Source organism: Lissotriton helveticus, chromosome 1_2 (assembly GCF_964261635.1).
Source record: "Lissotriton helveticus chromosome 1_2, aLisHel1.1, whole genome shotgun sequence".
In the NCBI taxonomy this organism is placed as follows: Eukaryota; Metazoa; Chordata; class Amphibia; order Caudata; family Salamandridae; genus Lissotriton; species Lissotriton helveticus.
In genome coordinates, this window is record NC_136058.1 from 253,836,637 (window position 1) to 253,851,704 (window position 15,068).

The 15,068-nt window shown below is 46.7% G+C and overlaps 1 protein-coding gene across 1 annotated transcript in view; it reads right to left on the reverse strand.

Annotated features, from left to right (window-relative positions):
- Nucleotides 1–15,068, reverse strand: part of NSUN4 (NOP2/Sun RNA methyltransferase 4) — a 177,513-nt gene that overhangs the window by 147,041 nt on the left and 15,404 nt on the right. Inside the window, exon 2 of the mRNA XM_078671695.1 lies at nt 8,256–8,698. Within this exon, the coding sequence (XP_078527821.1) occupies nt 8,256–8,698 (443 nt within the window). The remainder of the gene's footprint in view (nt 1–8,255; nt 8,699–15,068) is intronic.

Here is a 15,068-nt window from a genome sequence, read left to right on the forward strand (position 1 = left end):
GGTTTGGCAGTCTGGGTAGCAAGTCATATTGGGTGTAATGTGGAGAATGTACCTACGTTCTCGCAGGACATACACTGTGTTCTACTCAAGTGGCCCAATGCCTTAAATCTGGCAATTATTAATGTGTACTCTCGCCCAGTCAGTGCGGCCATGGAATCGCCCACACTTGAAGATCTTTCGTCATTCTTGGGCCAACTGCCCACTCATTGTAAGATAGTGATGGGCGGAGATTTTAATTGTCATTTTGAACCACTGGAAGGTTTAAAGGAGGGTGCCCGGACTGCTGAAGATGACTTCTGGGGTGTTCCGCCATGCCAATCCCCCCACCCTAAATCTTGGTCCCCTCTTGCAGTGCAAATCATGTCCCTTACTTTAAATGTTGTGCTAAGGGCCTGTAATGGACGCACTTCTTCTGATATCCCTTCATTATGTACCTTCAATAGGAAGGACCATGAATCAAGGTTGGACTACATTTTTGTAGACATTGGTCTGTGGTCCAAGGTCCAGGATTTTAGGGTAGTTGTAAGAACAGATAGTGACCACAATGCACTTTTACTAGATATGGTGCATCCTGCACCTGCTGTTGGGTCAATATCCGCTAATCCAAGTGATGATCCAGGGAATCTGGTTCTTAGCTCCAATAGACGTAGGGTAAAATGGGGGAAATTGGCAAACTCAGAAGAGAGTATAAGCAAAATCTACGAAATAGCACTCCCTAAGCTAAAAGAAGTGGATGTACTAATTAATCAGCCCAGACCCCCAGATTTTAATGACAAACTAGCTTTCGGACCCCACCGAACTCAAGAATTACCGCCCCATCTTGCTCCTCCCGTTTCCAGCCAAAGTCATCGAGAAGACCGTCAACAAGCAGCTGGCCGCCTTCCTCGAGACGAATGGATCCCTCGACCCCTCACAGTCTGGCTTCCGAGCCAACCACAGCACCGAGACCGCCCTCATCGCTGCCACCGATGACATCCGAGCCCTGCTGGACAACGGCGAAACAGCAGCCCTCATCCTCCTAGACCTCTCCGCGGCGTTCGACACTGTTTGCCACCGCACCCTAGTGCAGCGCCTCAGCAACATCGGAATCCAGGAAAAGGCTCTGGAGTGGATCATCTCCTTCCTCGCTGGAAGGACACAGAGAGTACGCCTGCCACCGTTCAGATCTGCAGCCACGGAAGTCATCTGCGGCCTTCCTCAGGGCTCCTCGCTCAGCCCCACCCTCTTCAACGTCTACATGAGCCCCCTTGCGGCCATCGCACGCCAACACAACCTCAACATCATCTCCTACGCCGACAACACCCAGCTGATCCTCTCCCTGACCAACGACCCCGCCGCCGCCAGAACCAACCTCCACGAAGGGATGAAAGACGTAGCCGAGTGGATGACGACCAGTCGCCTGAAACTGAACTCAGACAACACGGAAGTCCTCATCCTAGGCTCCTCGCCCTCCGCCTGGGACGACTCCTGGTGCCCCCCCGCCCTGGGCACCGCACCCAAACCGACAGACCACGCACGCAACCTGGGCTTCATCCTGGACTCCTCCCTTTCCATGACCAGACAAGTCAACGCCGTCTCCGCGTCCTGTTTCAACATCCTGCGCATGCTACGGAAGATCTTCCGGTGGATCCCCACCGAGACCAGGAAGACGGTCACCCAGGCCCTCGTCACCAGCCGACTGGACTACGGCAACGCCCTCTACGCCGGAACCACCGCCAAGCTCCAGAAGAGACTCCAGCGGATCCAGAACGCCTCAGCCAGACTCGTCCTCGACATCCCCCGACGCAGCCACATCTCCGGACATCTGAGAGACCTGCACTGGCTCCCCGTCAACAAGAGAATCACCTTCCGTCTCCTCACCCACGCACACAAAGCCCTACACGACCATGGCCCGAGCTACCTCAACAACCGCCTCAACTTCTACGCTCCCAAACGCCACCTCCGATCGACCAACCACGCCCTCGCCGCCGTCCCCCGCATCCGAAGAGCGACAACAGGAGGAAGGTCCTTCTCCTACCTGGCCGCCAAGACCTGGAACACCCTCCCGACCGACCTTCGCCTGACCCAAGACCACCTCTCCTTCAGGAAGAAGCTCAAGACCTGGCTGTTTGAGCAGTAGCGGCCCCCCCCCTCCTCCCCCCCCAAGCGCCTTGAGACCCTCCGGGTGAGTAGTGCGCTCTATAAATGCCTTGATTGATTGATAGATCTAGTGGGAGTCTTAGGTGAGGTTTTTTACCCAGTGGTAGTCCCACGGAAGAAAAAGACTCCAACCTCAACCTGGTACAATTCTTCTTGTAAAAAGATTAAGACAGAGCTAATAGCCACAATAAAAGCAGGTTCTGATAAGGGTAAGATCGTTGAGCTTAGGCGGAAATACAGGGAAGCCATGGCACTGGCAAGGTCGGAATGGGATTGGAACAGATGGCAGGACCTCTCTCTAGCACTAGAAGCGAGAGAGTCTAGAAAATGTTGGTCCCTGGTAAATATTGGCACAGGAGAAGCCAAAGCTGCAGTGGAGCCAAACATTGGATCTTCTGTATGGGAAGCCCAATTTGGCAATTTGTACCAAGATACTACTAAATTTGCCAATGATGTGGCCTCCGATGCTATATCCAATCCCGCAGCTGGTTTGGAATTTACCCTCGGTGAGGTGGTCAGTGCAATAGAGAGATTGGCTTTGGGGAAGGCCCCGGGACTTGATAGATTGCCCGGTGACCTTTTTAGACACCATCCAGAGATCTGGGGCCCGCACCTCCTCATTCTTTTCAATTCCATTGCGGGAGGTATGGAGATCCCCTGTACTTGGCTGGGGGCGGAGATAGTGCCTATTTTTAAAAAGGGTTCTCCTCTTCTCCCAGCCAACTACAGGCCGATCAGCCTCATAGATGTCCCCCAAAAACTATTTTCTCGCCTTCTCCTGGGCCACCTTCTAGATTGGATGGAGGATAATGAAATTCTGAGTCCCCTCCAGGCTGGCTTCAGGAAAAACACGTCCACCATGGACCAGATTTTCCGCCTCGTTCTCCTCTACTGGAAAACGGTGAGGATCGAGGGGGGGAGGCTGTACATGGTGTTCGTGGACCTGAGGTCAGCTTTTGACCTGGTCCCCCGCAAGAAATTATGGGAGGTCCTAAAGGAGCTGGGTGTTCCTACCCATCTACTGCATGCCATAATTAGGCTTCACGACAGTAATTATGCTCAGGTTAGGTGTGGGAGGGATGGAGCACGGTCATCAAGGTTCCCTGTTCTCAGAGGGATAAGGCAGGGTTGCGTTTTGGCGCCAACCCGGTTTTGCCTTTTTGTTAACAGTGTCATATTCCATCTCGACAATGTCAGGGACAATGACGCTCCCATCTTGGCAGGCAGGAGGGTACCGGCTATCATGTTCGCCGACGATACCCTCCTGCTTTCCAAATCCCCGATGGGGATTCAAAGGATTCTGGATGGATTTGGTCTTTTCTGTAGACAACATGGTCTAGAGATCAGTACGGAAAAGACCAAATTCATGATATTCAATCCTTCCCCTAAAACTAGACCTAACCCATTACTGGGTTCAGCAAGACTGGAAAGGGTGAAAACTTTCCAGTATTTGGGGGTAACCCTACATGAGAACTTATCTTGGGACCCCCAAATAGTAAGATCCCGGCTAAAGCTGTCCCAACTGTCGGGGGCAATTTTGAAGGTCGCAAACACTTCTACTTTCAAACCCTTTAGTCCGGCAGTAGAAATGTATAAAACCCAAGCTAAAGCTTCCGCATCCTATGGTAGTGAGCTATGGGGGTATAAAGCAGGGACAGAACTTGTCAGTGTAGAAAACAATTTCCTCAGACGTCTCCTGGCCCTCCCCCGTGGCACACCCTTGCTCCCCTTAAGACTAGATGTGGGCCTTCCTTCTATTGCTGAAGACTTGGAATTAAAGCCATTACGATTCTGGCATAGGCTCTGGACCACCGGCGAGCTCGCACACTATAGGCAAGACCTCATCCATGTAATGAACTTGAAACAGCGTGATAGGATCCCGTGGCTGGCCTTTATAAAGAAAGAACTGTATCGCTTGAGACTCCCTGAGTTATGGGAGGCTCCTGAACAAGGCTGCCAAAGGGTCTCTCGTAAAAGACTGGTGGAAATATACAAGGAGAAAAGTCTAGCTTCTTTGGTGTCTGCACCCAACAATGGCATTTTAACTGATCGATTTCTGGAATCCAAAAATTCTTATCAATTTGAAGATTTTATGGATATTATTTTCCCCATTTTAGCAAGAAAATTGTTTATCCAATGGAGGTTAGGCACTCTGCCCATCAAAATCTTTACCTGCAAATGGCTAAAGAGGGATGATAAAATCTGTCCTGGGTGCAGCAATCATGATGGGGAGGAAATCAGTGTTCTGTTTTTTTGCCCAGCTTATAACAGACCAAGGAAATATTGGCGTGTGCCATTATGTAGGAACTTGGGATTCAGGAGTTACTTGTACTCGTATAGAATATTGAAAACAAGTACTCTGCCCCACATAGTCTTTGCAGTTGCCAAATTCATAATGGCCATGTGGCAGATAAGGAAAAAACTACTAAAAGCCTGAACATTGATATGAACTGCAATGTAACTCCCATTCACCTCTGATGAAATGTATTTTTATGCAATTTTTTTTATATTAGTGAATGTTTTTAAATGTTGAATGTTATTGTATCTTTTATGGTCTAAAAGACCGAAATAAAGAATTTTTGGATTGGATTGGATATGGTAAATGTACAGCTATACAAGAACACAAGAGATGGAAAAGGAGAGACAGATTTGGGAATATATGCACAATCACCCTCGCATTCACACAGAAGTACAAAGAGACAAGTGCAGCTTAAATGCACACAACCGACCCATTAACAACAGCTACATTTGGGAGCACACCTATACGGGACAAGCACACACACACAGATGAACATGCACACGACCCATGCAAAGATAGCTAGACCGGAGAATAGATTGGCGAGGTTGTACACAGACACACACACCACATACACACAAGTAGCCAAGCCTGCAAGTCTGCACGCACATACCAAGATATGTCAGCATTCGCACACGCACACAAACATAGCTACACATTAAATATTGCACAAAGACTTACACTGAAACAATTCAATTCAGTTCCCAAAAAGCCTACACACAGACATGCACTTCAGCACAAATGTAAATGTGGAGACATGTGTATAGAATTCCTAAACAGGCAATGTCGAGGAGACACACATGCACACTTACAAGTGCAAAGCCACACTGTCAGAATGTCCCACCTGACAGCCCAATGGATAAATATGTACAGGCTATAGGTTCACATACATATAATCTGAATACAGACATACGCCTATTGATTCAAGTGTGCACAGGTAGATATTCATGCGCATCCATGCCTACACACACTCAAGCACACAGGCATAAACACATCTGTAACCATGCACTTCCAGAAGATGACCAGGACCAATCAGATCAAGCACACAGGCTGCAGATACATATGAACACGCATGTTCCTTTGAACACACGTGTAGAATCCCCAACTCACACGAATACATTGATTACACTATCAGGTATGCAGAAATCGGCATGCACCTAAACACACGTGCAAACACACATGCACCTAAAGACATGTAACCACTGTACATCTAAGGATATGAAGCTATAAACATGCATGGACGCAGACCTTCTTCAGACACAAGCATACATACTTGCACACCACACATGCAATGCACCCATGACGAGCCGGTGATTCTGCACGTAAGAGACGCCCCAGGCAGAGACATGCAGAGATTAATTTCGCTGAAATGACTTACCCTCTTCTCTGCTGTCTCCTGACTCTTGCCCCTGGGTAAGAAGAGAGGCAGGGGGCTGCCGGCAGCAGAAGAGATGCACACTTGTAAGAGACTCACACTCTGGAGAGACCGCTCACACTGAAAGGATTGTCCAGACAGCAGAGTCTGGAGAGACCTCACGCACCTCGAGAAACCACACACTCCTCACGTTGGGTAGTAGAGACTGCGAGTAGGAAAGGGGCAGGAGAAGGCATGGCTCAGTGTAGACCGCACACTCCACCACTGGGCAGAAGAGACTGCCAGCTTGTGTTATCGAAGTGCCAAGGAGTGCAGTAAGAGAGACCATGGGTAGTTTAGGAGATACCTAGGGTGGGGAGAAAGAGACTTGACTGGGGCATGAGAGACCACGAGTGGAGGGGCCAGAGCTCGTGAGCGTGGTGTGAGACATCGTGAGTGGAGTAGGAGAGACGACACACTGCAGGAGAGGCCTGGCAGCAGGCAGCCATTCTGTGGGGTTGTGTTGGACGTGCAGAGAAGGTGGGGCGGCCCAGGGGTGTTGAGTTCTGAGGGGAGATCTAAAGATTTCGCCTTTCCACACACACAATGTGCAAAGGGAGCCTGACCCCCCACCTCCCCCCAAACACATGCGGGCGCGTTATCTCTCTATTCTCATTGGGCTGTGAGGAGGCTGCCTCCCCTTCCTCGCGCAGTGCCAGGGCTGTGCCCATCTCTGCGCCAGCTCACCGGTACCTCCGCAATGAGCATTAGCGGGGCAGACCGAAAGCGATAAAGACAAAAGCAGGGGGAGGGACGGGAAGAGGCGGACAGGGGGGTGCGAGGGACGCGGAGGAAATGAAAACTGAGGAGTGGGCGACAGCAGCGGGAAAGTTCGCGAGGGGGGGGTCGAGGTGAGAGGATGGGGGATCATAAAAATGGGGGGACCATAAAAATGAGGGACAGGGTGATGGGGTGGAGAGGCCACGCAACAGGGGGTGATGAAGTGGATAGGCAAAAGAAGGGCGCGCAGGTGAATATAATTACCATAGCACATAGGGTGAACCAAGCGCGGAGATACCCCTCCGGGGGTCGAGTCCTGTGCTATATAAGCCATTAAATAAAAATAAATAAGGGGGGCTAGGAGGCTCGGGAGAACCACCCCGGGGGTTGGAGGGAGGGTGGGGAGGGGATCATTCAGAGACCACCCAAGCGTGGACTGCGGAAAGTGGTGAAGGGATGGAGAGAACACACAAAGGGGTGGCGGCGCAGTAGGGGTGCCTGCATAGACAGGGTGTGGGGGTTGGACCACACTAGAGGGGGGCAAAGGAATGAAAAGACATTACGGGTAAGTATTGAGGGGTTGAAGAGGTGGGGATGAGGAACCACAGAAGAGGAGATGTTGGAATATGGAATGGGGATCCCCCGTCAGTGAGGGTGGCGGAAAGGAGGGGAGACCTCACATGATGAGAGAACTCATAAGAAAGGTCTAACGGGATGACAAGACCCCAGCGAGCAACTAGACTCGAACTTCGGTGGAAGGGGCGGCCATTGGAGGTGTGGCGAATACTTTCAAACAACGGGGGGGAGCTATCTTTAGAACTAACATAAACATACAAAACAAGGGAGACGATGGAGGCTAAACAAAGTATAGAAAGTGCTCCCCTGCAGCTCGCCTCCTACTCTTGTCTCTCCCAGGGAAGGCTCGGACTCCTCACCGTGCTGTGTGCAGCGCCGACGCCGTCACGAACTCGACCGAGGGGGTGGCTCCGGCTGTGACTCAGAAGAGCACAACATGGCGGGAGCTGATTTCACCGAGCAGCACAAGATGCAACAAGCATTGGCCGCCCGGCAGTAAAGCTACGCGGCCGTGAAAGCCCTCATTTGCGTACACTGCAATGCCTCCTTCCACCAAGGAGAACGAGGCAACAATGACGAAAAACGCACGCACACAAAAAAAAAGGGGCGGGAACAGGATACTGAATCCCGCCCCTCCAGGACTCCCTGACCTGCCTCATGGTTGCCAAGGCAATATTTCTAAAAAATATTGTCGTGCTACCATAAGGCAGGTCATGGAGTCCTCGAGAGGCGGTATCCAGAGCAGACAAATCTGCTACACAGGAGCTTTTTCCAATGGCAGGCCTCCGTTTCGAGAGGCCTGCCAATGGAAAAAAGGGGCGTGGCTTCACGCCATACTGAAATCCCCTCCTCACAATATCTCTTTGCCTGCAGCAGCGCATGCGCTGCAACGCAGGCTTCGACTTAACAAGAGAGAGGGAGAGAAAAATCCACTGCTGGATGTTAATGTTAGAAATAGAAAATATTAAAGGTGTAGATGAGATCACAGGTTACAACGCTGACTGAAGATCAAGAAGGTTTAAAAATAGCAATGACGTACACTTATATACAAATGTTATGCATTACTACAAATACTAATACAATTGCAGCTTCGTCTAAGCTATACTGCACCTTGCAGGAGGAAATCGGCAGATGTCTCCTTTGGGAAAGGTATAACATTTGATGTTTGAAAAGTTGTGTGAGAGATTAGGGTCAAATGTTTGCTCCTGGCAAGGGGTCTCACCCCCTGAAGACCTTTCCACAGCTACCTGTCTGCCTGGAGCACCAAGGAGTTCAGCGGACGTCCGTTCTGCTTGGGAACCCACACTTTCACCTGGCTCAGAGTTTTGTATTTTCTTGTGAGACTCATAGATGAAATCTTCTGCATTAAGAAGCTCCAGCTCCTGCATCACCTTTTCTGTTTCTCCAAAATTGTTGACAAGAGCTCCATATTTCATTTCGCATAGGAGAGCGATCCGAATGGAGGGCCACTGGTCTCCAAACTGGACACTGTAGTTCATGTCAAAGTTCTGTAGCGCCATTTTAGTGCATGAAATCTTCGGCATGGTGGCAGCCTGTGGCGAATGAAAAAAAACAAAATGCTTTATGCGGTTTGAGTATTTACACACACTGATCCATTTGTAGACACCTTTAATGGTCACCAAAGAAGAGGTGTCAAACAGAGGGTTATTAATTTAGGAAGGCAGTGCCCCAAACAACTTAATAAGCACAATCTTGTCAGGCTAAAACACAGTTCTTACAAATCTCTGCTCACCCCTGGTAGTAACGGCACACTAAGCAGGCAATTCCCTGGAGAAAGGAGTGATAGTTCAAGAAGTATCAAAACATTTAAACTCAAGAAAACAAAAAATGTGCAATCCGATTCAGAAAAAAAAAACAATTTAGTGAGCTAATTGACCCCAAAACAATTACAATTGGGTAGTGGGAACCAGAAAGGACATTTTTAAAGCTTTAAAGAAAGTGTGCCTCTAAAAAAAAAAGAAGAAAAAAAAAAAAAAGACTATGATGGAGTGGAAGTTGGATACACCACGTGGGCAATCCTGATCAACGTTTTTAACTTGCGACATTGCCATGCCTTTGGTGCTCAAGGTCAAGTGTGTAGTGGTCAGGGGCCAGCTTTATCCTGTAGACTACACAGTGATTTAGAATGTCCCACACCCAATCTGGTCTATGCCCATCTCATTCTTCAGCACTTCCTCCTCACTTTAATGTGAGAATTCCAAAGCCCTAAATCCATAAATATGTAACCCATTTCTCCATCTGAAGCGGCTCTGGCTCTTCCTTAGACACTAAAATGTATATGACATTTCCTCCCACTGTAGTCAAAAACAAGTTCCCACTTCCCTAGGGTTGGAGCCACAAAGTCTGGGAGGGTCCTGGGAAAGAATAGGAGTAGGTCCTTTAAGTATCATTTGGCCTTGCCAAGTCAAAAAGATGTGTGAAGTCTGGCCTTTGTACTGCCATCTGCTGACCCCTCCAAGAAGGATAATCCTTGTTAAGTGGCAAATTGTTGAAAACACCCCTGATATCCTGGGTCCAGGTTCGAGTAATTGTTCTCAGTCAGCAGGATAATGAACTCCCAGTCAGGAACGTACATTAAGCTCTTTGAAGTGGGCTAACAGATAAAATTAGTTCCAAACCTGTTTTGTCTCAGCCAGCACAACGCAAAGTACACTTTTAGAAATGTACCTTTCCCCTTAACTTTTCAGAAATCTACTTTCACTGTTACATCAGATGTTTTAAACTAAGTGGGAAATAACTGAATCATTTTGCTAGTGTTTGCCTAAGCAAATATATAAAATAAGGATGTTAATCACTTCTCTGCCTGTCCAGGGAAATCTAGCTTTACCGGGATGGTGAAAACACCTCTTGGTTATTTATTGAGTGTGAGCATACACAAGTCACCAATATGGAGTAATCCACATTTTTGAAAGTATTAAGCAACCAGCCCTATGGGCTTACAAGGCACGATTCAGGGGTTACTTAATATATAAATACATGCAACCCGCAGCACAGCAAGAGCACAAAGTCATTCTTATGGGTGGTGTATGTATGGACTGCAGCTCATATGACATTTAACTTAAATGACACTGGGGCATTTTCTGCTCCAGGTACCAAGGCCTTACAACGAAGTTAAACAAGCAGTTTTGTGAAACACATTTTAACTAAACCATTTTAGAGGAAAGGAATACACATAATCGACAATGAATAGGAATGTCACAGTAGACAGAGTCCGAGCACCAGAAAAAATAAGGTCCGGAAAACAATAAAAAATCCGGGGAGACCAAGCAGAAAATGTGAATTTGCTACAAGATGACAGCATCAAAGGGAGAGCAGAGTGAGTTGCAGAATAATAGGTGGCCGCTACATGATTTCAGAAAGCAAGCAGGTTCCACTAAACGGTCCAACCAATGAGATCCTATAACCACCTTCAGTCAAAGGAGAGGTGATCTTTCTGAGCAAGGCCTTGCACTAGAAGATGCAGCATGCATTCCTGCTTAAGCTACACATGTAGATGGCCTCCAATAAGTAGGCCAAAGCTTTTTATTACATATACACACACATTAACAATCATGTGTCTGCACCAGGAACCATCGATAGGGGCGTTTGCAAAATGAAGAATGTTCCTAGGGCTTTGTTTATCGGTGAGATGTGCTGCACTGTTTTACAGATGTCATACGTGTGCAATTCATTTGGGGGCGGGGGGCGGGGGGCGGGACTTAAGTGACAGAGTTCTAAAATTCTATTCAGCTATTGTACTGTTATTATTCTCTCATCTGACATGAGGGCCAGATTTATGTCTGAATGTATTTAGTGAATGTTATAGGTTTTTAAAAATAAATCAAACAGAGTTGCCACTATGAGCCTCTCACTCTAGCGAACTCTTTGGATGCTAACTGAAATAAGCAGGCGGGAAAACAGGACGGGGGTAGAACCTGGCAGTAGAAAGGAGGATAGCTCTTGTAAGTGGGAATCAGGAATTCAGAATCAGACGTTTTGCTTTTGACCTTTTTAATGGTAACCACTACAGTGCCCTCTGCATTACCTATTAAGTGCAAACGATGTAAAACGTCAGGCCCTCACACTAAAGGCAGAAAAACCGTTGGTTGCTTGCACCAGAATGCTCGCACTTTAAGATAAATCTCGAGCTGTGAAGGAAGGCCTTTTGTCATAACCCAAATGTGTTCGTTTTAGTCTCTATGAAGAGCAGCACACCTTGCGTTCTGACACCATAGAGGCTGAAGTGAAAGCAGATGGCGTCTTTACGCATATATTAGTCTTCGAGCACCAATCACAGAGGGAGAGGGTGCTGCGAAGGGGAGAATGTCCCTTTTCCAATGGCACCACACCCTAGTGATACCCTGCTTTGGGATTGCCGCAGGAAGACGATATCCAAATAGTGATCCACCCCATAGCCACAAGGGCTGGCTGTAAGGGGATGGGTATGGCCAAGTTCGCTCCCAAATGTCTCCGCCACACATGAAGATTAACAGACTGGAGCACTAGAAGCCATGGATTTAATTTAATTTAAAAAGAAAAAAGTGTGGGGACCAGCCTGTCCTGGCAAGAAGCTGCACCCCCTCACCCAACCCCCCCAAACATCTGTGGTCCACCTGCCCCTGCCCCCATGATAATTTTCTCCTCAATCTACCACCACTGGGTGCAGAAAATCCCTCGATAGCCAATATATAATAAATAAAAATAGAATGCGCTCCTTACTCCCAGAAGATGATTGGGGATTTACCCCAAATCTTCTCCGCCAGGAGAGTCAGCATGCCCAGCCGATGACAGGAATAGATTTAAAAATTGGGTTGGGAGCCTGCCCAGCCTGGCATTGGGCCATACCCAACACCCATTAAGCCCTCACTACTGCAGCCAACCTCAAAGCAAGCAAGAGGAAATTTGGGTCCTTGATGGTGTAATTTTGACATGTGTTCAGAGAGGCACATTTTTAAGAATGCATAGGTTTCCTTCATACACATTTTTTATTAATTGAATTTTACAATATGGACTGATGCATGTTTTTATTTATGAGTTTATTTTGCTGTGCTTTTATGCTACATAAATGTGGCAAAAAAAGCTATATTTCCTCCTCGACTGGTGCGTGCACAATAAAATATTCTAAGCTATAGCTCAGGTGATGGCTCTGGGAATTGTGTGCTTTAGAAAACCCCACATACACTATATAAATTCCTGTGACCATAAAAGTTTGACAGATATAACGGTGTATTCATTCATTTTGTAAATGTGAGGTGGGGGGGAGGTTACAGATGCATCCGCTATCAAACATTTTTTTTCCAACTTAGCTGCGTTAGCATTTGGTTTCAATAATTAGATGCATCAGGAAAATCTTGAGCAATCTACATTAACTACCACTTGCAGAAATCAGCATTTTGGCTATATTTAAAAATGTATAGCTTGCTAGGTTCACTTATGGATTTCACACCTGTTTCCAGCACAAACTGCACGCAAGCAGAAACAACAAGACTAGGAAAAATTAAGTACTACTTAGAAAACTGGACAATCTGAGTAAAAACTTTTTTCCCCCTTTACAACTCTGCCTGATCCTGAAAGCTGGTAAGAGATCTTAACATAGCAAACCTTTTGTTCTTAGAAAAGAAAACATACTTTTCTCTACAACATATTTACACCATTTGAGCAAAAATTGAAACTCAAATTTGCTATATTATGGCTATTTCCTCAATTCTCCAGGAGACTCCACAAGCCCTGTGTACTTTTAGAATCCCCAGCATGTGGGGAAAAAAAGGCTCCAAGTATATCCTGGATAGACCTTTTGTGAAAAAACGTTTCTGAACGTTTAGCTTACTACAAAGATGCGAGCATTTTCACAGAGGTATTCTTTAAAGATGTAAGCATTATATCAGATGATATTCGGATTTATATACAGGATGCTACAATGGATCACTCCAGAATCACTCAAACACTGACAGAGTTTGAGCGTTTATCTGGACTCAGAGTAAAACTAGACCAAATCCCACTTTTTTAGGTTTCGCTTGCGCTTTTAAGTCTTTTGTATTTAAAAAAAAAATCTTAATAGAAGCTCAAAACTCGCTCCCCTTACCTACCTGAACTTATAATCGCTCTAATTTACTTGCTTCTCATTTGGCCAGCACGTCGTCCATTTTGACTTCCTGCTCTGCTTTTACAGTCACTGAAGCTTGGACCAAGTACACCCTCCAGTCACTGGCCACCAGCTGTCATCCGTCCACTGGCTACCTCACTCTGCAGGTATTTTTTATTTACAAATCGACCACTCACTGGAATGTTGCTTTCAGGATATCTAGTTGTTCGCTTTACCGTTCCACCTCTACGGCGCAATTTACTGCTCCCTTGACTTGCTCGCCTTCCTGGATGACAGCTGCACATATCGGCGGCCATGACGGCGCTAACCCTCTGGAACACAAGATGTTTTTAAACAGAGTGTCCTTGAGGTCATGGTTACTTTTAATATACAATAGTGACCATGGCCTTATGTGTCTCACTGAAACATTTGTAGCATTACCTGTGGGAATTACATTCATTTCTGAAAGCCTGAAGGATTAGACTTCTGTGACAGGCAAACTATGATCTTCGAGTTAATGCGGATATCATATGCAATTGGTGACAAGAAATTAAAACCCTAATTCAGTTTTACATTTCAATATTGTAGAAAATGAGTTTAGCAGCGTCAGAAGCCATGAAAATATATACATGTTACGTATAATTGCTGAAAGGTTGTTATGCCTGCAAAATACTTTTTGCATTGTATATTAATGGAGTAGCGGATAAGAGGGCACACCATAAACTTTACAACTCATGTGGAGTGACAAGAATAATGTGTAATGAAACGGAGGGACCAGCACTTGCCTTGCCAGACATACCCTCTCAATTGCATAGATTCCATATATTAGGAAGCCACTAACTTTTTATTTTATCTGCCCTTCATAAACGTTAAGGCATCTTTTTGGTGAGTGTTTCTTTTCAGGTATTTAGGATGGTAAGCTGGCCGTGGGTGCAAGGCTGTGCGTGGGTGTACACGTCAGGAGGAACAAACCGCGGTCAATAGACTGAGTAACACCACACCATTAGAAAAGCATAGCTCGCGTGCTTCAGCTCACGTGTACATCGAAGGACATCTTCCCTTTTTTGAATGCACACTGATGTATCCTTGGCATTTCCATTAACATGAAATACAACATAATATCACAATGCCTGGCCATGTGGAGTGTAGTGTGCTATATTCCTGACTCCATTATGAATAGAAATACAGTTCAAAAGTGCAATGCTTTATGCTTGGCACGATCCGCTTTTTAACGACCAACTTACAGTCACAGCACACATATAATGGTGGAACAGGCTTCTGAAGCCGTTGGCCAAGGATCAGACAAGATAGGTGGACGCAGTAAAGAGAACTGCAAGGGATATGTTCCTCCTTCTACTTCATAAAGATACGTTGGATGAAGAGGACCCCCATAACTGAGACCTAAGGGCTTAATTATTTCAACTGGGACAAAACCCGGCCAAATCTTTTGAGCCATATATCTATGCAGTTTATGCCAAGTTATTGAGGCTGGTAGTGGAAGCCTTGGGAATTAGGGGTGTGTGTGTGTATATGACTATTTACTTGGTTCATGGTTCAGGATTAATTCAGTCTCAGGGAACAGGTGTTGATGTCTGTAACTCAATCAAAGGATCTGCGTTTCCAGACCTCTGGGGCGACTTTGAGGAGGCCGTGGGTCTGCACACTAAGTCACTGAAAGCCCAGAATCACAGGATGTTGAGCCGATGGCAAGTCTCTTTGCCCCCTTTGTTGAGTTTGTCCTACCCTGCCCCTCCTAACACAAAAAGCACCATGATGTGGCTTGCACTGACCGCAACAGGGCACTTTTTTTCAGTGGCTTTCAGCCTTGCTGGACAGCAGAT